At 35.3% G+C, this 25,209-nt stretch overlaps 1 protein-coding gene across 1 annotated transcript in view; it reads left to right on the plus strand.

Annotated features, from left to right (window-relative positions):
- The window catches only part of Col6a5 (collagen type VI alpha 5 chain), a 223,016-nt gene that overhangs the window by 91,435 nt on the left and 106,372 nt on the right, over positions 1-25,209 (plus strand). The window contains 1 exon segment of the mRNA XM_033759692.1: positions 24,354-24,449. Coding sequence (XP_033615583.1) covers positions 24,383-24,449 — 67 coding nt within the window. The 5' untranslated portion in view covers positions 24,354-24,382.

Here is a 25,209-nt window from a genome sequence, read left to right on the forward strand (position 1 = left end):
ACAGAAGATCTCTGGATATTTCTACAAACAACTCTATGTTCACAAATTTGAAATGGACAAATTTGTAGACAAACACATTTTACCCAGATTGAATCACCAAGTAAATACAGAAGATCTCTGGATAGTTCTACAAACAACTCTATGTCCACAAATTTGAAATGGACAAATTTGTAGACAAACACATTTTACCCAGATTGAATCACCAAGTAATATAAAACCTGGTCAGGCTAATAACTAGCTGAAAACAACTATATGCCAATAAATTTGATAACCCAGAAGAAATGCACAAATTTCTAGGTGAGTGTATTTCACCCAGATTGAATCACAAAGAAATATAAAACCTGGACAGACCAATAACTAGCTGTGAGATTGAAACAGTAAAAAGACTATCATCAAAGAAAATCCCAGGATAAGATGGATTCACTGCTGAAGTCTGCCAAATATTTAAAGAACTATTACCAGTTAATTAATGCAATGGAGACTAAAAGAATGATACAAAAAATCAGTGAATCAAAGAGTTGTTCTTTTTTGAAAGAAATAAAATCAATAAACCCTTAGCCAACCTTATCAAAAAAGGAAAAAAAAAAGCTCAAATTCATGCAATTAGGAATTTAAAAAAGTGAGGTCACAACAGATCCAGCAGAAACACAGAGGATCATCACTACCTATTTTGAAAACATGTACTCTAATAAAATGGAAAATACAGAAGAAACATACAGATTCCTAGATACATATGAACTTCCAAAGTTGAACAAAGAAGATATACAAATTCTAAACACCCCAATTACATTCAGTAAAATTGAAAATGTCATTGAAACATTACTAGCAAAGAAAAGCCCAGGTCCTGATGGCTTCACTGCTGAATTCTACAAGACATTTAGAGAAGAACTATCACAACTACTCTTTAAACTGTTCAATGAAATTGAAAGAGAAGCAATACTTCCAAATTCATTCCTGGAAGCAAGTATTACTTTGATTCCAAAACAAGGGAAAGACCCAACCACAAAACAGAACTACAGGCCAATCTCCCTAATGAACATAGGTGCAAAAATCCTCAATAAGGTTCTGGCAAACAGAATACAGAGGATCATCAAGGAGATAATACACCCTGACCAAGTTGGATTTATCCCAGGGATGCAAGGAGGGTTCAACATACATAAATCAATAAATGTAATACACTATATTAACAAGTCAAGGACAAAAACCATATGATTATCTCTGTAGATGCAGAAAAAGCATTCGACAAATTTCAACACCCATTCATGATGAAAACCCTGCAGAAAATGGAATAGATGGTCTTTATCTCAATTTGATAAAGGCTATTCTATGGAAAACCATCAGCCAACATCATATTAAATGGCCCAAAACTGAAAAGACTCACAGAAAAATCAGAAATAAGACAAGGATGCCCAGTATTACCACTCCTGGTCAATATAGTTTTGGAAACATTAGCCACAGCAATTAGAACTCAGATTTTTTTTTTTTGGTACCAGAGATCAAACTCACATCTTTGTTCTCATGAGTCGGGTGGTAGGACCACTGAGCTAAATCCCTGGCCCTAGCCACAGCAGTTAGACAAGAGAAAAAACCAGAATGAATAAAGATAGGAAAGGAAGAAGTGAAACTGTCATTATTTTTACCAGCTTCTCCTCTGATAAGTGACTACTATCTAGAATACATAAAGAACTAAAAAAAAAAAAAAAAAATTCAGACCCCCTCAAATATAAAGACCTGATTCAAAAATGGGTATCTGAAATGAACAGACATTTCTCAGACAAGGAAATAAAAGTTGCAGATAAACATATGAAAAAATGTTCAACATCACTGGTCATTCAAGAGATGCATATTGAAATAACACTGAGATTTCTCCTCACCCCAGAAAGAATGGCTGCCATCAAGAAATCAAACAACAACAAATGCTGCCAGGGCTGTGGGGAGAAAGGAACCCTTCTCCGTTGTTGGTGGGAGTGCAGACCGGTGCAACCACTGTGGAAATCAATATGGAGATACCTCAAAGAACTAGGATTAGAGGTCCCATTTGACCCAGCTATCTCTCTGCTGGGTATCTTTCCAAAAAAATTAAAAGAATCATACCAAAGGATATATTTGTTTATAGCAGCACAGTTTGTAATAGCTAAATCTTGGAAACAACCTAAATGACCATCAACTGCAGACCAAAGAAAGATGTGATTTTTCTACAAAATGAAGTACTACTCAGCTATAAAGAATGAGAAACTAGACATTTATAGCTGAATGGGTGCACATTGAAGCCATACTTTTAAATGAAATAAATGAGATACATTTGAGTAAATACTGAATAGTTTTTCTGCTGTGAAAAAAAAATGTAAATAATGTTCACATGGTATAATTGATAGTGTGAAATAGGAAGAAAATAGCTATAGGGGAAGTGGGAAAGGGAGGGGAAAGGAAATAAGGGAAAAGAAAAATGTGAAAAGAGGAAAATAACAAAGTCTTTGTAAATGGGAAAGGGTGATGGGGGTGAAGGGAAAGCAGGGGTATGGGGAAAATAAGAACCAAGACCTGTCATGTAAAGGTACAAGATCCCCATGATAAATGTAACTATTATTTGCTTTAAATGTACCAAGAAACTTAACAGGAAAAATGAAATTAAAAATTTACTACAGTAAAAGATATATTGCCATTTACGTCCCTTCAAAATACTTCATTTGTGAATGTGAAATAGGAAGAAAAGGGCTAAAGGTGTAGGGAAAGTGGGAAGGGGAGGGGAAAGGTAATAAGGGAAAAGAAAAAAATATGAGAAAAATGAAAAAATGGAAATAAAATGTCTGCAAATGGAGAGGGGAGGAGGGGGTGAAGGGAGGGCAGGGACAAGGGGAAAAATGAGAACCAAGACCTGTCATGTAAAGGTACAAGGTCCCAATAATGAATGTAACTGTACTGTATACCTAAAATTACCAATAAACTAAAAAAAACCCCCTCACTTCAGACATTAAGTTCTACTGTTTTCTGAAGCAATTCTGGAGTCCTCTTTTGTGAATGTCTTCATTTGTACTGTCATGGCTACCTTAGTGTCCTGAATTGATGTAAGACATTTACCTTTCATTGTCATTTTGACTTTGGGGAACAGCCAAAGTCACACAGTGCCTGATGTAGTTAATAAGGTGGATGAGGTAAGGTTTTTATTTTATAGAAATTGTCATACATGTTTGATCAATGAGGGATGATCATAAAATATAGTAAATGTTTAAATTAAAACATGTAATACAGTATAAGACACATTACCAGTAATTCCTCTCAAAATACTCAAAGTGCTCCCTTCTTTCTCAAGCACACTTATCCTATTGTTCTTGGCAATGTATTTTGTTACCATAACATTTTTTAAATAAGTAAATATTCATCAAGTTATTTGGTCAGCCTTGTTATTTATTTTAAGAATCAGATAGTTGCGTTCAACTAATGTACATTAGGCTTACTATAGCCCTCCCTACTATCAGCTTCCTTCAACAGTGTGATTCATTTGTTATAATCAGTGTACCTACTTTGATGTATTGTCATTCAAAGTCCATAATTACATTAAGGTTCATTTTTGGTGTTACACATTCTGTGAGTTTTAATAAAAGCATAATGCTATCTATTCACTATTAAAGTATCATACAGAATAGATTCCATGTCTTGAAAATCAAATTCTGTGTTCTTTACCTATTCATCCATCCTTACTTTCTTGACCCCTGGTAATTACTGGTCTTTTTATTATCTTTATAGTTTTGCTTTTTCCAGAATGTCGTATGGAATGTAGGCTTGTCAGATTGGCTTTTTTCACTCAGTAATATGCATTTAAGGTTTCTTGTGTCTTTCAAAGTTCATTAGCTCATTTATTTTTAGTTCTGGATAATATTCCATTGTCAGGTTATACCACTTCTTTCTTTCTCTCCCCCTCTCCTCCCCCCTCCTCTTTCTTTTTGTGTTTTGTTTTTGTTTTTTGAGGCAGGGTCTCACTATGTAGTTGAGACTGACCTGGAACTCACTATGTAGCCTAGGCTGGTCTCGAACTCACAGAGATGCTCTTGCCTCAGCCTCCCAAGAGCTGGGATTACAGGTATGCACCACCATGCCCAGCGTCTCTCCTCATTCTAACAGTGTTTCTTTATCCATTCATCAACTGAAAGACATCTTGATTGTGTCCATATTTTGGCAATTATGAATAAGCCATTAAAAGCATCTGTGTGAAGATTTTTGTGTGGACATAAGTTTTCAGTTTATTTTAGTAAATACCAGAGTTCAGTGCAAGTACAAATAGCCAATAAATAAACAAACAAATAATTGCTTAACATTGAGGGCCATTAGAGAAATACAAATTAAAACAACATTGAGATTCTATATTATCCCATCTTCAAGAAATGTGACCATCATCAAGAAAGCAAAATAATAACAAATGTTGGATAGGTTGTAGGGGAAAAGTAACCCTTCCACACTGGGGGTCAAAATGTAAACTAATACAATCACATTGGAAATCAGCATGGAAAATCCACAAAAAATTAAAACTAGAAATTCCATTCAATCCAGCTGTTCCCCATGTAAGTATTTTACCATAAAAAAGGTAAAATAATAAATAAATCTTGGAAGCAGCCTATATATCCATAAACATATGGATAAAATAAATGTGGTATTTATACACAATGGAATACTATGCCAGAAAGAATGACAAATGAGTCATTTGTAGGAAAACGGATCTATCTTGAGATCATAATGATAAGTGGAATAAATCAGACACAAGCTTAAATGTCATGTTTTTTTTCAATGAGAAACCTAAATTATAAATAAACAGCAAAATAAAAGTTAAATAATAGGAAAAGGAAGATAGATCTTTTTCAGATGGGAGGGGGATTAAGAGATGGAGGGAGGGGGACAGGAGGGGAGGCAAAGGGGATGAAAAAAGGAATTAAGATATATACATGCACCAACTCCACATAAGGAATGCAAACATTATGTACTACAATATGTCCTAATAAAAAAGAAAATTTAATTTTGTTAGAAACTTCCAATTTGTCTCCCCAAATAAGCACTCCCTTTCTGCATTTAATGAGAGTTGCTCATACTCCACATCCTTACTAACATTTGATATTTTGATTTTCACCATTTTGATAATTGTGTAGTAGTATCACACTGTTTTAATTTACAAACCTTATGGTGTTGAGCATTTTTTCATGTGCTTAATGCTGTCTATATGCTGTTCTCTATTCTGTTCTTATGTGTTGTTCTTTGGTGAAATGTCCTATTGTTTTCTTATTAAGAATTAAGAGTCCTTTACCAGATCTGTCTGTTGCAAATGCCTTTTCCCCCCAGACAGTGACTCGTCTTCTCATTCTCTTAATCAAGTCTTTTGCAGAGCAGAAATGTTGAATTTTAAGGAAGTTCAGCATATCAATTATTTCTTTTATGGATCTTGTCTTTTTGCATTTATCTAAAATATCACTGCCAAATCCAAAATCTTTTAGATACTCTTCTGTTACTTATAGAACATATGTTATTTCTAGAACATCATTGCCAAATCTGAGATCATTTAGATTTTCATCTGTTATTCTTAGAACATGTTTTCTTCTATGTTATTTCTAGTTTTGCATTTTACTTTTATGTCTGTGGTCCATTTTGAGGTAATTTTTTGTTAAAGTTACAAGATCTGTTGTTTAGATTATTCTTACTATTCTTGTATATGGATATTCACTTCTAACACTTAAAAAAAAACCTCTTTTCTCGTTATTTTACCTGTGCTCCTTGTCAAATACCAGTTGCCTGAATTTGTGTGGGTCTATTTCTGGGCTGTTCTGTTTAATGGATCTTCTTGCCTATTCTTTTACCTATTCTATGATGTCGTGATTACTTAGCTATATTGAAGATATTGAAGTTGGGTAGTGTCTGTCTATCTTCATTATTCTCTTTCAAAGTTGTATTGGCTATTCTGAGTCTTTTGCTTTTCCATATAAATTTTAGAATTCATTTGTTGGGGTTAAAAAAGTAACTTACTGATACTCATTGGGATTTCATTGGATCTACCAATCAAATTAGAAAGAATTGAAATTTTAACAACATCAAATCTTCCTATTCATGAGTATGGAATATTTCTCAATTTATTCATTTTTTTTTGTTTGGTTTTTTGGTACTGGGGATTGAACTCAGGTCCTTGTGCTTGCAAGGCAGGAGGTGAAACCACAGAGCTAAATTCCTGGCCTTCCATTTACTTAGTTTTTTGACTTCATTATCAGAGTTTTGTAGTTTTCATTATATAGATTTTATGTTCCTAGACTTATACCTAGTTATTTTTATAGGTTGCAAATGTAAATAGTGCTGCATTTTAAATTGCAAATTCCAATTGCTTATCATTATAGGAAAGTGATTGAATTTTATAGTCTTGTTACTATAAGTGCTATATTTATGAGAATTAATATGATTACAATAAAATATTTTTGATATTCATTATTTTTAACTTCTTATCAGTACATGTTTGTAGTACATAATGTTTACATTCCTTGTGAGGAATTGGTACATGTACATAGCTTACATTAATTCCTTTTTTATCTCCTTTCCCTTTCTTTCTCCCTTCTCCATCCATCTCTTGAGTTTCTTTTTAAAAATTTTTGGTATATGTTTGCAATACATAATGTTTACATCCCTTGTATGGAGTTGGTACATATACATAACAAATCCTAATTCTGGTTTTCATCATTTTTCCATTTGCCTCCCTCCTTCCATTGTTTGATCCATTTCCTCTTTTAGAAATATCTACTTCCCTACTTCCTATCATTTATCTTCGATTTTGCTCTTTGTAATTTAGTTTTCTCATATAAGAGAAATCATACAATATATAATTTTTGTATCTGATTTATTTTACTTAACATTATGATCTTAAGGTGCATCCATTTTTCTATAAATGACCCAAATTTATCTTTCCTCATTGGTACTCCATGGTGTATAAATACATTTTCTTCATCCATTTATCTGTTGATGGACATATAGGATGCTTCCAAGATTTAGCTAAGATGAATTATGCTGCTATAAATATGGGTATGCATGTATTACTGTAATATTTTGCTAACTCTTTCAGAAAGATACCTAGCAGAGTAATAGCTAAGTCAAATGGAATTTTTAGTTTCATATTTTTGAGGAAATGCTATATGGATTTCCAACATGGTTATGCTAGTTTACATCCCCACTATCAGTGTAGAATGGTTTCTCCCCACTGCCTATCCAGCATTTGTTATTATTTTCTTTCTTGATGATGGCTCTTCTTTCTGGGAACCTCAGTGTTGTTTTAATTTTAATTTCTCTAATGGCAAGCGATACTGAGTATTTCTTCATGTATTTACTGGTCTCTTGTATTTCTTCTGTGAAGTGTCTGTTCATTATTTGACTAGGTCTTTTGGGTAATGTACTTTTTTGAGTTCTTTATATATTCTAGATATTAATTTCCTGTCACAGAAATATCTGACAAATTATTTTCCCATTCTGTAGGATGTTTCTTTGCTATTTTGTTTGTTTGCTTTGCTGTGCAGAAGCTTTTTAATTTGATATGATCCCATTTGTTGTTTCTTATACTGTTTCCTGTGTAACTGAGGTTCTACTCAGAGTTTTGCCTACTATATTTATGAGTTCAGGGGTTTTACCTATTTTATCTTCCAGCAGATTAACTATTTCTGTTTCAACATCTAGATTTTTTTTTAATTGAGTTTATTGGTACATTTAGGGATACAGTACAGTTACATTCATTGTTGGGATCATGTACCTTTACATGGCAAGTCTTGATTCTCATTTTTTTCCCCTTACCTCTGCCCTCCCTTCACCCCCTCCTCCCCTCCCCATCTACAAACACTTTATTTTCATCTTTTCATTCTCTCACTTTTTTTTCTTTTCCCTTTTTGTTCTTCCCCTACGTATCACACCTTCCCTACACCTTTAGCTCCTTTCCTCCCATTTCTAAATGTCAGTAATCTTATTAGAATCTTATGCATTGTTGCAGAATATTCACACCAGGGAAACTATTTGGTATTTACACATGTGGGACTTATTTATTTCACTTAGGAGTATATCTTCAATATGTATCCATTTTCCTATGAATGAATCTATTCTCTCGCTCTTTATGGCTGAGTAATATTCCATTTTATAGAAAAACCACAACTTCTTTATCCAGTTTCCAACGGATGGGCAAATTTGGAAACATCTAGATTTTTAATCTCTTTTGATTTTAGTTTAGTACACAGGGAAAGATATAGTTCTACATTTAATCTTCTGCATGTGCATCCATTTTTTTAAATTGAAGAGGCCATCTTTTCTCCAGTGTATATTTTGCACCCCTTTGTCAAAGATGAAATAGTTGAATACGGTTGGCATTGTTTTTACACCCTCTATTCTGTTCCATTGCTCATCGTGTCTATTTCTATGCCAGTACCATGCTGTTTTTATCACCATAGCTTGGTAATATAACTTGAAGTCTTGGCTTGTGATCCGTCTTTGTTACTTTTACCCAGTATTGCTTTTGGTGTTCTGGATCTCTTTGGGTTCTGTATGAATTATAGGATTATTTTCTCCCATTCTGTGAAAAATGCTCTTGGAATTTTGATTGGGATTGAATTAAATCTGTTATCAATTTTGGAAGTGCAGCCATTCTGACTACATTTGTTCTACCTATCTAGGAACAGGGGATATCTTTCCATTTTCTAATGTCTTCTTCAATTTACTTTTTCTGAGTAACAGTTTTCATCTTAGAGGTATTCCATTGTGTAGGAAGGTTATTTCCTAAATATTTAATTTTTTGTTACTATTATGAATGTTATTTTTCCTAGTTTCTTTTTCAGTGGGTTCATTATTAGTGTACAGGAATGCTATTGATTTTGAATCCTGCTACATTACTGAATTAGTTTATTAATTGTAAGTCTTTTGGTGAATTTTTTGGGTCTTCTATGTAGAGGATCATGTCATTTGCAAATAAGGATAATTTGAATTCTTTCTGTCCTCTACATATATATCTCTTTTATTTCTTTTTCATGCCTAAATGCTCTTGCTAATGTTTCAAGTACATGTTAAACAGACGTGATGATAGTGGAAGACAGAACATCCTTGTCTCATTCCTGATTTTAGAGAGAACACTCAGTTTTTTCTCTTCTAATGAGATGTTGGCAAAAGATTTGTCATAAATACCTTTTGTCAGATTGAGCTAAGACCCTTCTATACCTATTTTCTTCATTTTTTTTATCATAAAAGAATGATGAATTTTTTAAAGGTGTCTATTGAGATAATCATATGACTTTTGTCCTTGCTTCTGATTATATAATGTATTATACTTATTGATTTGCATATGTTAAACTATCCTTTAATTCCTGGGATGAAACTTATGTGCTTGTGATATATAATCTTTTTGATGATTCATTGCATTCTGTTTCCAGTATCCTGTTGAGGATTTTTGCAACTATGCTCATTCCAAAAATTGGTCCATAGTTTTCTTTTTAAGTTTCTTTGTTTGGTTTTGGAATCAGGGTAATGGTAGCTTCCAGGAATGACTTTGTGAGTAGTCCTTTCAATTTCATTCAAATGCTTGAGGTAATGGTGTTAGAACTTCCTTGAAGTTTTTTTAAATCTTATTGAGTTTATTGGTTTTTTTAAGTATACAGCTATGTTCATCACTGGGATCTTGAAATTTTTTCTAGGATTGAGCAGAAAAAACCATCTGGACCTGGACTTTTCTCAGTTGGTAGGGTTTAAAAAATGATTGCTGTTAATTACTGCCTCAGTTTTATTGCCTATTATTGGATTATTCAGGTTTTTTTAATCTTCTTGGTTCAATTTTGGTAATTCATATGTATCTAGGAATCTATTCATTTCTTCTGAATTGTCCGATTTATTGGTGTATAGATTTTCAAAGTAGTTGTTATAATGATTCTGATTTTAGCAGTGCCCATGTAATTCTACCTTTTGAATTTCTAAATGCATTGATTTTGGTCTGTTCTCTCCTTTTTTTGTTTAGATTGACTAAGGGTTTGTATATTTTGTCTATTGTTTTTGAAGAACTGCTTTTAGATTCTTTTTTTAATTCTTTTTTTGGGGGGGGTCTCAATTTCATTGATTTCTGTTCTGACCATTGTAATTTTCTTCCTTATACTAGCTTTGAATTTGTGTTTTTCTAGGACCTCGAGTTGCATCATTAGTTTAATTTTGGGGGCTTGCTGTTTTTGTGATGTGGGCATTCACAGCTATAAAATTCCCTTTTAGGACTACTTTCAGAGTGTCCCATAAAATTTGGAGTGCTATACCGGCATTATCATTGAGTTGTAGAAACTGTCTTATTTCTTTCTTGATTTTTTTTCTGTAACCCCTTGTTTAGTTAGCAGTATATTGTTTAGTTTCCACAAATTTTCATAATTTCTGTGTTTTCTTGTTGATTTCTAACTTCATTGTGCTATGGTCTGGTAATATGCGTGGTATAATTTCAAGTATTGTACATTTACTTAAAATTGATTTATTATCTAATATTTACTCCAAAAAGCATGTGTATTCTTCTGTTGTTGGGTGGAATGCTCTGTAGGTAATTATTAAGTCCACTGGCTTGAAAATTTTGTTCAACTCTGATATTTTTGCTAATTTGTTGTCTAGTTGATCTATCTATTTGTCATAAGGGGGTATTGAGGTCCTCCCACTATAATTGTGCTTATGTTTATGTTTGTCTGCTCTTTTATATGTCCAGTAGCCCTTATTTTGTGAAATTGGGTTCCATTGTTTGGGGTATATATATATACTAATTGTTACCTCTTCCTGTTGAATTGTTTCATTAATGAATATTCAGTAGCCTACAGCCCTTATTTTGTGAAATTGGGTTCCATTGTTTGGGGTATATATATACTAATTGTTACCTCTTCCTGTTGAATTGTTTCATTAATGAATATTCAGTAGCCTCTTTTGATCAGTTTTAGTTTAAGATCCACTTTTTCTGAACATAGGATAGCTATACCTGCTTTTTTGGGGGTTCCTGTTTCATGGAACATTTTTTTCCATCCTTTGAATTTTTTAAGTCTATGAGTTTAATTTTGTATTAAATATGTTTCTTGCATACAGCATATCTTTAGATTTTGCTCATCAATCTGTTCTGCCAGCATGTGTCTTTTGACTGAAGAATTGAAACCATTCACATTGAAAATTCTTACTGAGAAGTATTGGCTTATTCCTGTTATTGTCTTATTTTTCTCTTGCTCATTTCTGATATTTACCTTCTACCTCCTGCTGTCTACCTCTACCAGGGGTCTACTAGACCTTTGGTCATTGTTAATTTCATTGTCTTCTTCTAGGATATCCTTGAGAAGTTTTTGGAGTCTTGGTTTGGTGGTCATAAATTTCTTCAGGTGCTCCTTATTATGAATGTATCTTATTTCTCCATCAATTTGAAAGAGTTTCACAAAATAAGTCAGCTTGAGTTGTAAATTGTTCTTGCTTAGAGCTTGAAACTTCACTACAACCTCTTCTGGACTTTCAGGTCTGTGTTGAGAAGTCTGCTGCAATTTTAATGGATTTTTCCTTTATATGTGATTTGTTGCTTTTTCTCTACCTACTTATTTTTTGTTAATTAAGAGTAGGAAAAATTTATTGAGGGAAAGAGAGCTTCTGTTTAAGAGAGACAGAAGGGGACCAGAAAGTGGGTTGCCCACCCACCTCACTTTTCAAAGATGTTTTATACAGCAAAGCCATTTGGTGAGACAGGTACAAAGTGGGATAAAACTATAAGACCCAATGGAAAATTACAAGTTGGGCATAAAGTGGGGCAACACCATGATCAACCATTAAGATTACAAGTACAGTCACCCAGGTAATATTGATTAAGTAGGGGTCAGATGGGGGAATAAGTCATGTAGCAAGTGTACAAGCATTTTCAGTAAGGGTGGGGGTCAAGGATAGTTCCTGGAAAGGCTGGGCTAAGACCTTGGCCCCCCACTCAGGTGATTGATACCTTTTTATAATATCAATCACTGCTATTTATCCCCAGGGCAAGCACAAGGGTATAGTAGTTTCTCTCCTTTTACAATTCTGGCCTTCAGTGAATGTGTCCTGATTGTACTCCATGTTGGCTCCTCCTGGGCTGGCCCTGTCCAACTGCCTACAAGATAACTAATTTACTTATTTATCTATAACATTCCCCCATCTGAAGAAGTACTCCTAACTGCTGTGAGGGGGCAAAGTGTGAAGACAGCTCTGGCTACTTCCAGCTGAAGAGGGTCATAGTTAGTTGTGATCAGCAGTTAGAGTTACTCCACAGAGGGTCTATCTAAGGCCTTCTATAGGTGCCAGGCATTGTCATCTTTGCAGCTGCATAGCTTTTAAGTCTGGAGGAGATGAAACCAAAGAAACAGTAAAGAATGCATTGGCCAAATTATATGGTCTGCAAGATTGTTATGAATATAGCCCACAAAGAGGATAAGGAGAAGGTCCAAGGGACTTCAGAATCCAACATAGAAGTCATATTGTATAGTTTAGCAGTTATGAGCTGTTTACAAGGTTGATCTGGTGGATTCAGGTAAAAGAAATCTAGCACATTTGTCATTGGTTCCATTTGTATGACTGCTTGGAGTTTGGCAGCCTCTACACAAGAATAAACAAATCTTTTAAGAAATTCGAGTATGCATAAGCATGAGCACACTAGAATGAAAGGGCAGGTTGGGGAGAAAGTCACACTTAGAAATTGAAACAGTGGTTGAAACTGCTGGACTTAGATTCTTTCATTGACAGAGGTTAGCTATAAGTCTGACACTTTGTCATAAGTGTCTCTAGTTTTAGTTGTAAGATAGGAGACAATTTGAAGAACAAATTTCACTAAGAAATATAGAACTCTAGCTGAGCTCTTATAGATATTACCATAGTTTTTCCTGATGATCCATAACCATGGTCAGCTACTGGTAGGGTTGGAAGCTGTCAGAAGGGATCAGTGACTGACCCCCTTTTTATATCTAGCTTTATTACTATGACATTATTTTATACCTCTTTTGGTTTTTCTTTTCTTCTGGGTGTCTAAGACCCAGTTAAAGTGAGAATCAACATGAACCTCTTGCTATCTATCAAGGTAAATTAAGTCTCTTTGGGCATTATTTTGGAACCATACATAGAGCCTCTGAGCTCCTGTCAATGTCAGCCATCAGGATGGGTCACAGCCTTGCTTAACTATGTTGCTTTCAGTAAAACACAGTAGAATTTTTCTCTCATGGTGACCCTCCTTTGGCACATAGTACATTTGTCCTCTGGTGCCCAGCAATCTCCCTGCTCAGGAGGTTGAGTGACTTACCAAAGAAGTAGGATCCTGTAGAAAAGGTTCCCTCACGTCCTGGATTCTTGTTGACCTTGAGGGGCTAGGGCCAAAGTATTGGTATACCTCTTTGCCTAGTTACCTTTTGGAGACTAGTTTTGGTCTCCAAACTTTAGTTGTTGAACACCCAGAAGAGAAGATCAGTGACATTAGAAGTGAAATAGAAGCAGTAAGCTTAACTATTATAATTTTGTCTGTACATTAAGCACTTTGAAATATAAAGCATAGTTAGGGGGCTGTTATTTCTTATCAACTATGGTTGTTCTAGTAGTTTAATCCCTGCAGAATGTTAACAGAAAACAGTTATATGTTATAGAAACTTAAGATCAAGAGCCACATGTAGTATTTTAGCATGACAATCATGATGGCATTTTCTTTGTAACAATGTTCATCTTACTATGGAATATTTTTTTCAGTCAAACACCTCCATCTGATCACAAGACATTAAATACATAAAATTTTTATTTAATTCTTATTTGTCATCCTTTACTAGGATGCCATCTAAAGAGAACATACACATTAGCCTATAAATGTACTTTAGGAGTTCATAATGTCTAACTTCTAATTTTAGTGTGTGACATTGTTTCAACTATTTGGCAGCTGAGCATTCCTAAGCTTGGTGAAACATATAACATGCATCACATAAGTTTTTAAGAAAACTATTATTTGACTGCTTATCTCATGCTGGCTTGACATGTACCTCTTATCACAAGTAGCTGAAGTGCAAGAGAAAGGCAGATACCTGGGTCCAAAAGATTGTTACCATAAATATCCTAGAAAACATGTACACCTAGAAGGCATGAATATATACACCATAAAATAATGATGAGTAGCAGCTACACAAAACCTTCTGTTCTTTAATTTTGTTTTGTACCAAGAGCATTTTAAATAAAACCTTATTGTTTTCTCATAGAAAACTTAGCCATTTGACTATAACCAATATATACATACCACAATAGTATGTTTAGCAATTTATTTTCCATAAGGCTATGGAAATTACTGGGGTTCCTTTTGTGAACAAAGGCTGGGATAAATTTTTCCAGGAAGCCACTTATTTATTTACCAAGGGAAGTCCTGTCCAGTAGTTTTCCTAAGCCTAAAGGTCTTTGTGTAATTTTCATAACAAATTTTTAGATGACCTGATAGATCATTACAATTAACACATTATTTTTGACCAGTGGAAGATTCCTGAGTTAAATATGTACTGTATTTGTAAAACCAGTTGATATTACTTGGATCATCTGGCTACCTGGGGGAAGCCTGTCTTTAGTGACATTTATCTATAAGCCAACCTGAGTTACAGGCAAGTGTCTTAAAAAATCCAAAATGCCACAAGAGAAAGAATTAAAATGAAACTCATGTACATATTGTAACAAATTGAGCAGACAGGCAGACAGACACACATAAGACAACTAGTTTATAACCCAGAGTTCAGTCAGATATATTTGGCCAAATTGAATTATAATAGCTTTTATAATTTTTAGGTTTATAATTATAAAATAGTAGTCACAACTTTCTAGATCAATTAACAGAGATTTTTTGTAATAAGAATCAAAAGGAATAACAATCTTCTATACCTGTGAAAGCAGAAACAGTTTATCTGGCTGGAATACCCAGCTACACAGGCATGGTTGCTGACAGCCACAATGTAATTGTTCCCTATAAAGGGACAGACTGTTACCAGTAATTTTAACTATCTCTAGTGGGGGTCCACTCAGTCCAGGTTTGTATGTAGAAGAGACCAGGTGACACACTTTGGAGCTAAATATGAATTCCATGCAGTGAGGGAAGAAGGCCTGCCAAGGCTCCAACCTGCTGTGGTGCAGATGTCTATGACCATTCTCCCCATTTTGAAAAGAAACAAGGGGAAAGAAGGCAACTCCAACTAGCTCTCTTGCTCTATGTCTAATCTAAGGTGTCTCTTAGACTTTGCCTTGTCCAGTGCCAGCGGTTCAGACTATAGGTACAAGAAAGTGGCCAGAATTGTGTTAGCTGTTTTTTCGCTCTCTAATTTCACCTGAGGGCTAAAGTCACATAAATCTGGACTAAAACTTAAATTTAGTCTTCAAGAGTTTTGGTATTAAGCCTAGACCAGTTTTCTTTATGGCCCAGAAATAAGTGGAGGTCAGCTTTACTCTGGAAGGGTTCCAGAGAGGGGAAACTCACCATTCTGGAAGCTTTGTCCTTAAATCCAGCAGCCACAGAGGAGGGAAGTGACTTGAATTAAATACTATTGAGAACTGTGTTGTTATTTCTCAGTGGCAGAGCAGTACAGAAAGGACAAAAATTTCATTTATTTATTTATTTATTTATTTATTTATTGGGTGATTTTGAGACTAGGTCTCACTATGTAGTTCAGACTGCTCTGGAACTCACTGTGTAGCCCAGGATGGTCTCAAACTCACAGCAATCCTCCTGCCTCAGCCTCCCGAGTACTGGGATTACAGGTGTGCACCACCACGCCCAGCAAGGGTGCCTTTAAATATTGCACGAGAACTAAATCTCAACCTTCTCAGGTATAGAAGGACAACTAAAATCAGGATTTTTCCAGAATGGATCTGCAATCCTTAGCAAAACATTTCTCTAGAGACAAGGGCAATGAGTGACTCTAGTTGCATTGTCAAGTAGAAAATTAAACTATTAATTAAAGAACCTGAATGGTTGCTTTTTTTGCCTCTTGAAAGAGAATGAAAGTGTTCTAACTATATTCTTTAGAGATTTTCTTTTTAAATTATTTTGAATCCATAATATCTAGTTTATGACTTAGATACTCCACAAGCTGTTGAGCAGCTCTCTGATCTTGTAGAAACATTCCCAAAGCCATGTCTTTCCTTTTATTAACATAAAAACTGATATGTCCTGTAGGCAGGTACTTAGAAGTGCTTGTTTGAGCTTCTGGAATACAGTCTGGGAACCAGGTTCCCTGGTTAAAATATGGCTGTCTTTTGGGTTTTTCTATAGGCTGATAGATGGGTCACACAATCTCACTATATCCTACTATCTAAAGGTGACAAAAGCCTATAATTTCTAGAAATCTTAGCTGTTTTTAGTCTTGGGCTGTGGAAAAAAAAGAATTGGTTTAATTCTTTCTTCCCCAAGTCTTTGGGTTTCCTTAGATATAACAAAGCCTAAGTATTTTACCTCAAGGCTGCAAAATTGTGCCTCAGACCTAAAAACATTATAACCTCTGTCTGTAGGAAAATTCAGCAGAACACAGGTATCTTGGCTACCTACGCTTGTGTTCCAGTAGAAACCAGTTATAATCCCGGCTGCCTCTCTTCTGAGCTTCCAAAATTAAGATAATATTTATCTCTAAATGTAATACTACTTGTCTCATTAAACACCAATATTTGATTTAAGAGCACCATTACATCTTTCTAATCTAGTCCATAGGTCTGAGTAAGTTCTCTAAAGACCTCAATGTACATATCAGGATCATCCAAAAACTTTATTAGGTCTCATTTAATCTGTCTTAGATCACTGAGAAAGACACATGAACACAGGTAGTCCCACATTTGCCATTTACTTCCTGCAAGGGATATTGTCTTTGAGGGACATGAACAACTTAGCTATGAATGGATATAGCCTCATAGAGGTTTTAATTATGGCTTAATACTTTAATACTCCATCCTCAGCACCTGGTGGTCAAGATTTAAAGTTGTCTTAGAAACTTTGTCCTAGGGTGAGGAGTAACCTCAGGCTTAGAGGTATTGAATGTCTTAAGGGTGAGGTGCCTGTCATTACATTTACACTTGAACACAAGCAAGAATTACTTTTTACTGTAAAGAAAATCTCAAGATGATTTTGACTATTTTCTCTCTTTTACAGTAAAATTCTAATTGTGAGATAGCATCATAGTACTTTCCTCTGTGTACTTGGCTTTAGGAGTTAGGTACACCACACACAGGTACAGGGAAATACTAAATTGCTCCTTAATACACATGAAAGGAGTTTGAGGTTCAGATGTAGAGTTCCTAATCTGAAACAAGAGAAAAAAATACTGCATCCCATAAATCTCTGCTTGATTCCTGTCCCCCCTACGGAGTCCCCCAAGATTTATTCCACTCTAGGGTAGGTAGCTACCATCTGGAGAGAGACCCAGAAAATAAAACTGGACTGGACTATCTACCCTTTACCAGAGCATGATCTTATCTTCCTCAGGTAACTCATATCCTTACTCCCGTAAGTATTCTCAAAGCACAAGTTACAGTTGACTTCAGCCATAACAATCATGTTTACAGCAGGAAGTATTACTGGCAAACCAAGAAATTCAAACCACTGCTTTCTAGTTCCTTGAAATAGAGAGAGGAAAATAGGTCAACAGTCAAATTAGGGTACTTTTCCTGCAAAAGAGATCACTTCCAGAGATGCTAAGTCAGAGATTCTGTCCTGGACCCCAAGGTAAAGAAAGCTCTGAGAAATTTCTATTGTCTATGCAGTCATTCAGGCAACTTTTATTAGCAGCAAGACAAGGCTCCTCCTATAAGTTCCATTTTAAATTCACTAAGTATTTGAAACTAATAGGTCTTCCTAGCAGCCACAGTCTACATTGTAAAGGTATGTTTATCAACTTCTTATGCACACATACAAAGGAAGAGAAGGACTGACCAAAGTAGTCCCAGCTTCTAGTTGGCATGTAACAACACAGATGCAAGTTACTGGTTGCTATTTTCCCTAGTGTAAGACAAAACACTTTTTGCAAGTTGTCTCAGTCTGACTTTCTGGAAGGAGGAGTGGTCTGACTATGAGGGATTCTCAAATGAACTCCCAACAAATTGGAGAAAAATCTAAGGGGAGTTTTTAACTCACTAGCAGAGAGAAAAAGTCCAAATAAAGCTCAAGCTGATTAAACATCCAAGAAATCACCATATAGCATTTTATAAGTCCACAGTCAATGTTCCAAAGTCCATAACCAATGTTCTAAATGATGAAGACCATGCCTGGGGAGGGGAGAAGGTTCAGTAGTGTTTAATCTATGAAAGATTTATTTTTTGTATTTGTCTAGAGGTCTGTTTTACTAGTAGAGAAAGCAGCTGAAACCTGTAACTCAACTCTTAATGGAGGCTTAAGAAAGGGCTCTGATGGCATTGTTTCAGATCACTCTGGGGCAGAGGATACTGGATAACCACTGACAAAGAGTTCCCATTTCACCTCTCAGAAGAGTCCAGAACAGGACAAGATGTGGAGATTTTCTGTTGATTACCCAGATGGGCTGTCAGGAGCTAGTTTCTTATGAGGGACTTTTGGGTATCTGCCAGAGAGTAGCCCTGGCCATGACCCCTCAGTTGTCACCTCAGTTTTTGCTAGTTCCATGCAATTAGAGATCTGTCTCTGAAAGGAATGCAATTGCCTATCTCATCAAATTCCACCTGCCAGTGGCATCAATGGGATTCACCAGAGGGCAACTGGAGACACCTGTCCTCTGCTTTGAGAGTGGCAGCTGCCCTAAAGGCAATTACCAGCTGGCAGAGTAACCACCATTTGTTTACAATTCTATAAGGGACAGATAAAATCCTGAACTGTCTTTATCTGAGATGATTTCCTAAGACACCCATTTTATAGCATTTTGAAGCAACTAAGTGCAAATGCAACACATAAAAAAAGAATAAAACATAATTTTAACAAAATACAATACATAAGAAAAACAAGAAATTTGCAAACACTTAAAATACATAACTTAAAATTAAGACACTTTTGAGACAAAAAGCTGAAACAAAGGCCAGAATTTATATAGCAAAACCCAGAATTTATGACAAATGAGAGTCTATAAAACAAATTATAATCTATGAAGCAAAAATACCAAAGTTAGAACCCATGAAAGAAAACTCTTACTGCCAACCAGTAATCTTGGTGGAAAACCACCAAAATTATACAGAGGGAGAGATGTAACTCCTAAACTTGCTAGATATCTGAAATGAGAGTTCATGTTCTCTAAAATCAAAGAATGAATTCTAGGAGCAACAGAGGTTAATTAAGAGTAGGAAAAATTTATTGAAGGAAAGAAAGCTTCTGTCTAAGAGAGACAGAAGAGGGACTGGAAAGTGGGTTGCCCCTCTACCCAATTTTAAGATTCTATTCTTGTGTTGGACTTCTAGGATGTGTTGTGGAGAAATTCTTTTCTGATCATGACTATTTAGGATTCTATATGCCTCAGTTATCTGAATGTTGAATTCTTTTACTTTAGTTGAAAAGTTTTCAGCTATTATTTCAGTGCACCGGTTTTAAAAAATACCATTTATTTTATTTTCTGATTTTTTTCTAATTCTAATTACTCTTATATAAGGCTTCTTTGAGTCATCTAGCAGCTGCTGGATGTAATTTTTATGTTCTCTTGTTTTAAAGACATCTCTTATTAATTAGTCACCAACAACAGTCTTGTCTTCTATTGCTGAGACTGTTCTCATACTGGCTAATTCAGATACCCATACTTTCAATGGAACTTTTGATTTCCTGAATTTCTCATTGATCCATTTTGTGGTCTCTAACTCTTTTCTATGTTGGTCATGCATGTTTTATATCATTTTGTTTAGCTATTCTATCTTTTTATGTGTTTTCTTTAGACTGCTGATGATTTTGTTTAATTGGCCCAATATTTTTCTACTCATATTTTCACATAATCTGGATGTGAAGCCTTTGGTTTCTCCACTTCAATGTTCAATGGAAGTTTTGGGAGGCATTTTTGGCTTGTCTTCTTATGTGTCTATTTTTTTTGTTTATTTGTTTTATGTTTATTTGTTTATTCTGCCCAAGCCAAGGCATGTCCTTGCTCCTGTTGGCAGATTAGGAATGCGATCAACCCTCTGGTCTCTGTTGTATGTAGGTTACAGGTCAGGGGTTTGAGTGTGCTGTTGGATTTAATGTCCACATTTGTGGGGTCCAGTTGCTTCCTTTTATCCCTGGCATTGTCTTCATTCAGGATTATGCCAGTGGTTAGTTCTCATCTCTGCTGTGCAAAAGCCATGAGGAAACAAAAGGTAGGGCTGACTTGGAGCTGGTGGATGGTCATGCCCTTACATCAGAGGGTGCTTTGCCCTTGCATTAGGGACCTGCTTGTTTGTGTTAGGGAGGAGGGCTGCTCCTCCCATGTAGGTCTCTTGGTTTTGTGAATTTCTGGGATGAAAGTTAGAAGACTTCAGATTCTTCACTTCTTTCCAAGGGCTTTGGCTTCATCCATGATCAGATTGGTTGGTTGGTAGCTACTGGGTTGCCCCGTGTTGAGTGAAAACAAAATGCCAAGCTAGCCAGGAGTTGGTGAGTGGTCATGGCCAGGACTTGGAATCTACACATGTGGCTGGTGGCACTTCCCATTGTGTGGCTCAGGTTGCTGGCACATCTGAATTTTATACGTATTTTACTCCTTGGTTTATTAGTTTCAGAAGTTTTGTTGTTTCTTTGGGATTTTCTAAAACCACACCATTTGCAAAAAAAGACAGTTTCATTTCCTTTTTCCCAGGTAGAATATATTTTATTTACTTCCTTATCTTATTGTATGAATAATGAGAGCTTACAGTATGATGTTGAAAGAAGTAGTGAGAAAGGACATCTTTATATTATCTTAGAAGGAAAGCTTCCAGTTTCTCAAAGTTAAAGTATGATATCTGTAGAGTGTTTTTGTGTGTATGTGTGTGTGTGTATGTGTGTTTTTGTATTGGAAATTGAACTCAGGGACTTAACACTGAGCTACATTCCCAGCTGTTTTTAAACAGTAACAAAAATTTTTTGGATATGAGGTCTCACTAACTTGCTCAGGTGGGGCTAAAACTTGGTAACCCTTCTGCCTCAGCCTCCCAAGTGCTGAGATTATAGGTGTGTGCTACTGTATTGTGGTAAAGATGTTCTTTATCATGTTGAGAGTGTTCCTCTACTTGCTAAGAGTTTGTATTATTAATGGGCATTTGTTTTTGTCAAATGGTTTATCTGCTTCTAATGTGACTTTTCTTATTTAACCTGTTAATATGACATATTACACAGATAGATTATTAAATGTTGAACCAAACTTGTATAACTAGAATAATTCCAGTTAGTCATAGTATATAGTTGTTTTTATGCATTTTTTGATTTGATTTGCTATCTCTTCTTGAAGATTTTTGCATTTATGTTTATGAGTGATATTAGCCCACAGTTTTCTTTTCTTGTAACATCTTTGTATGTTTTTGATATTAGAGTGATATTGATGTCACAGAATAAGAAAATAGATTCTGCTTTTATCTTCTGGAAAAAGAGGAGAGAATTAGTATAATTTCTTCTTAAATGTTTGGAAGAACTCAGTGAATCTATGTGGGTACAGTGCTTTCTGTATTGGAAGCTTATTAATTATTGATTTGATTTCTTCTAAGTTTCTGCAGACTATAAGCTTCAAAGAATTGCCCAATTTCATCTAGGTTATTGTTATGTACATGTAAATGTCTCCTGACTTTGGAGGTGACTAGATCATGGGGATGCTGAACACATCAGTGAATTTGTCCATTGATGAATTCAGTAGCTGAATGTACAGTTAGAAGGTGGGTCTTGGCTGGAGGAGAGTCACTGAAGGTGTTACCTGAAAGAGTGTATTCTTGCTTCTTTTTCTCCTTTATCTTTCTGCTTGCTGGTTACCATGGGTTGAGTACCTTTCCTCTGCCATGCTGTTTCTGCCTTGGAGTCAGCCAGTCATGGACTGTCACCATGAGCCAAAGTTAACCTTTCTTCCTTTAAGTTATAGATACTGGGTATTTTATCCAAGCAGTGAGAAACTTACTAATACGGTTGTCAGATCTGTGGGCATAGAACTGTTCATAATATTCCTTTATTTTCATTTTAATGTCCCATGTCTATGTAGTGATGTCTTCTCTTTCAATTCTGATATTTGTAACTTGTGTTTGCTTTCTTTTTTTTTCTTTCTTAGTTTGGCTAGATGTTAAATGATGTATTGATGTTCTCAAAGTAATATCTTTTGGTTTCATAACCTTTCTGTATTGATGTTTAATTTCATAAACTACTGCTGTAATTTTTTAGTGCTTCTTTTCTTGTGTGTACTTTGAGCTTTCTTTCCTTGTTTCTTAAGATGGAAGCTCAGATGATTGATTTTATGTTTCTTCTTTTTCAAGAAAGATATATGTATTTAATGCTATAAATTCATCCTAGTATAAAGTTCTATATCATATATATATATATATATATATATACAATGGCAATTTGTCACTGACTACTGGCATCCTCCACCAAATACAAACTGCAGAATATCACAGGAGAGACAGAGAGGTGGAAGCATCCAAGGACCAAGAACCATAAATAATCAATAATTAATAAAGGGTGTCTTCCTAGAATAACTACAGAGCCTGAAGGAGAAGTATTTGGATAAGAGTTGGGGTTGGAAGAGGGGAGCAGGAGTGATGCAGTGCAAATGACAAATGTACAACTTCTCTTTTCCATGAAGCTGCCCTTCCCAATCCATCTGAGGAATGAAAGCTTTCACTCTGTACCCAGAATGCATTACTAGTCAAGGGAATGAAAAATAAGTTTACACACAAAAATTAAATTCACCTAGGGGCCGAGGATTTAGCTCAGTGGTTCTGCCTCCTGTCTCTCAAGCACAAGGACCTGCTTTTGATCCCTGGTCCAAAAAGAAAATTATATTCACCTCAAGAGCACAAGCAACATGAAAGATGGGCAAATCAGAACAAATAATGCAAACATAATGGAAAAGACTAATAAGAATGGAAAGTGACAACAGTGGATCATGCTATATGGGTGAAGATATGAGATTATCACTTGATATAACCCATAGGGAAGCAATTCGGCAATATTCACAAGACATTGAAGTAATATACCTTTGAGTAATGCCCCTCTCCAAAATTAAGCTATTGTCGCCATTTTAGAGACCAGAGGTGTGGAGTGAGAATTGGAGACCTGAAGAGAGAACTGTGACAGAGCCAAGCCAAAGGAAATGGGCATGGACAGTCATGAAGATTGTTTATTCTGAGGCTCCAGTGTCTGTAAGAAAAGAGGCAAAGAGGGCAATGAAGTCAAGCCTGGATTGGAACCAATGAAATTTCATTTTCCACATATACGTCCAACCTGAAGAGGGATGTAAACACAATTCTGAACATTTATTTTCTTTTCAGAGAGTTTCCTAGACTCTTTATGCCTGGGTTCTTATTAACCTCTTATGCTTGAAAAACTTCATTGAAAATACAGAATAAAAACCTCTGAATAAATCTCACATAGAAATCACATATTAATAGATTGGAAGACTTAATAATTTTAAAGTGACTGCCTTAGTAATTTTCTCATCACTGAAGCATAATGTCTCTTACCCACAACTAAAGGAGGGGAGGTTTATTTTGGCTTGTGTTTTTAGTCCATAGCTGGCTGTTTCCAAGGCAGGATATTATGGCAGATGGGCACAGTGGAGGAAAAGCTGTTCATGTCTTGGTAGCCATGGAGTAGAGACAGAAAGGAGGGTGGGAGGGAGAGATACTCTTGCAAACCACGGTCACAGTGACCACTTTCTTCCATCTAGACCTCTGCTCCTAACAACTATATCACTCATCATTCAAAAGCCCTGACTATGAGTACATGAAGCTCTTGGGGGACATCAAGGTAGAAACCATAATAGTGGCACTACACCACAAGTATCTATATGTTCAATGCAATTTCTATCAAAATTCCAATTGCCTATTTTTTTTTTCAGAAGTTGACAAGGTGATCTTAAAATTCTTGAGAAAGAGCAGAGTTGGAGGAGTTACTCTCTCAACTTCAAAAGTTTCAACAAAGGCTGATTAATCAAGACTGTGTGGTACTAGCAAACAGATAGACATGGAGATAATGGGGTATAATTGAGAATATGAAAACAAACTCAGACCGTAAATGTGTTTTTGACACAGGTGCTAAGTCAAGGTGAAAGAAACATCTTTAAACCCATGGTGCTAACTGAATATCTGCATATAGAAGAGTGAGATTGCCAAATACTTGTATAAAGTGTATTGTACTCTGATCCAACTATTTTGATACTTTTTTCAGATATGTGATAAAAAATTTCATGTTATGATTTTTTTTTCAGAAAAAAGCAAGAAACATCCATTGACAAAAATGAAGATCCAGCTAATTATATTTATCCTAATCCTTTGGAGGGAAGCATTGACAAATCAGAGCCTAGGTATTAGTATATTTTCAGATTACTAATTTTTATGTCTTAACAAAATTTATTTTAATAAACAGAAATAATTTATTCACTAAAAATCTAAGTGTACAGCATTTAGCAGTAATTGTAGTGCGCAATATCAAACAAGTTTAATCTGTTAAAAATGGCACAAAACCATGGGCAAAAATCAGAAATTATATTGTATCTGGCTTAAAAAAACTGTAATTGTTCACTGACTTCCTTAAGTTTCAGTGTTCCACATTTCTATGAGTAGAGTCATCCTATTTGTTTGTAGGTCTGTTTGAGTCTTAGCCTTAATGAGCTAATGAAAGAAAAAGAGATCCATACAGAAAACAAATTCCAAATATTTTTGTGGCTAAGCCAGTGCCTTTTTCTTTTACACACATAAAATATACAGGTTAGTGATCCCTAATCTGGAATTCCCTAATCTGAAGTGACCCAAATTTTGAAACATTATTTCATGGTACTGTCACAACACCATGGAAAATGCCACACCTGACCTCATGTGACAGGCCATGGTCAAAATGCAAGCACACTAAAAACATTGTACAAAATTATCCCTAGACTATGTGTTTAAGGTATAGATGAAACATAACTGAATTTTGTGTTTAGACTTGAGTTGCATCCCCAAATTATATCATTATGTTCATGCAAATGTTACAAAGTTTATGAAAATCCAAGATCTGAAACACTTCTGGTCCCAAGCACTTCAGCTAAGGAATAATGTGTGTGTGTGTGTGTGTGTGTGTGTGTG

This window comes from Fukomys damarensis, unplaced genomic scaffold, assembly GCF_012274545.1.
Source record: "Fukomys damarensis isolate Sample0158 unplaced genomic scaffold, DMR_v1.0_HiC HiC_scaffold_37, whole genome shotgun sequence".
NCBI classification, from domain to species: Eukaryota; Metazoa; Chordata; class Mammalia; order Rodentia; family Bathyergidae; genus Fukomys; species Fukomys damarensis.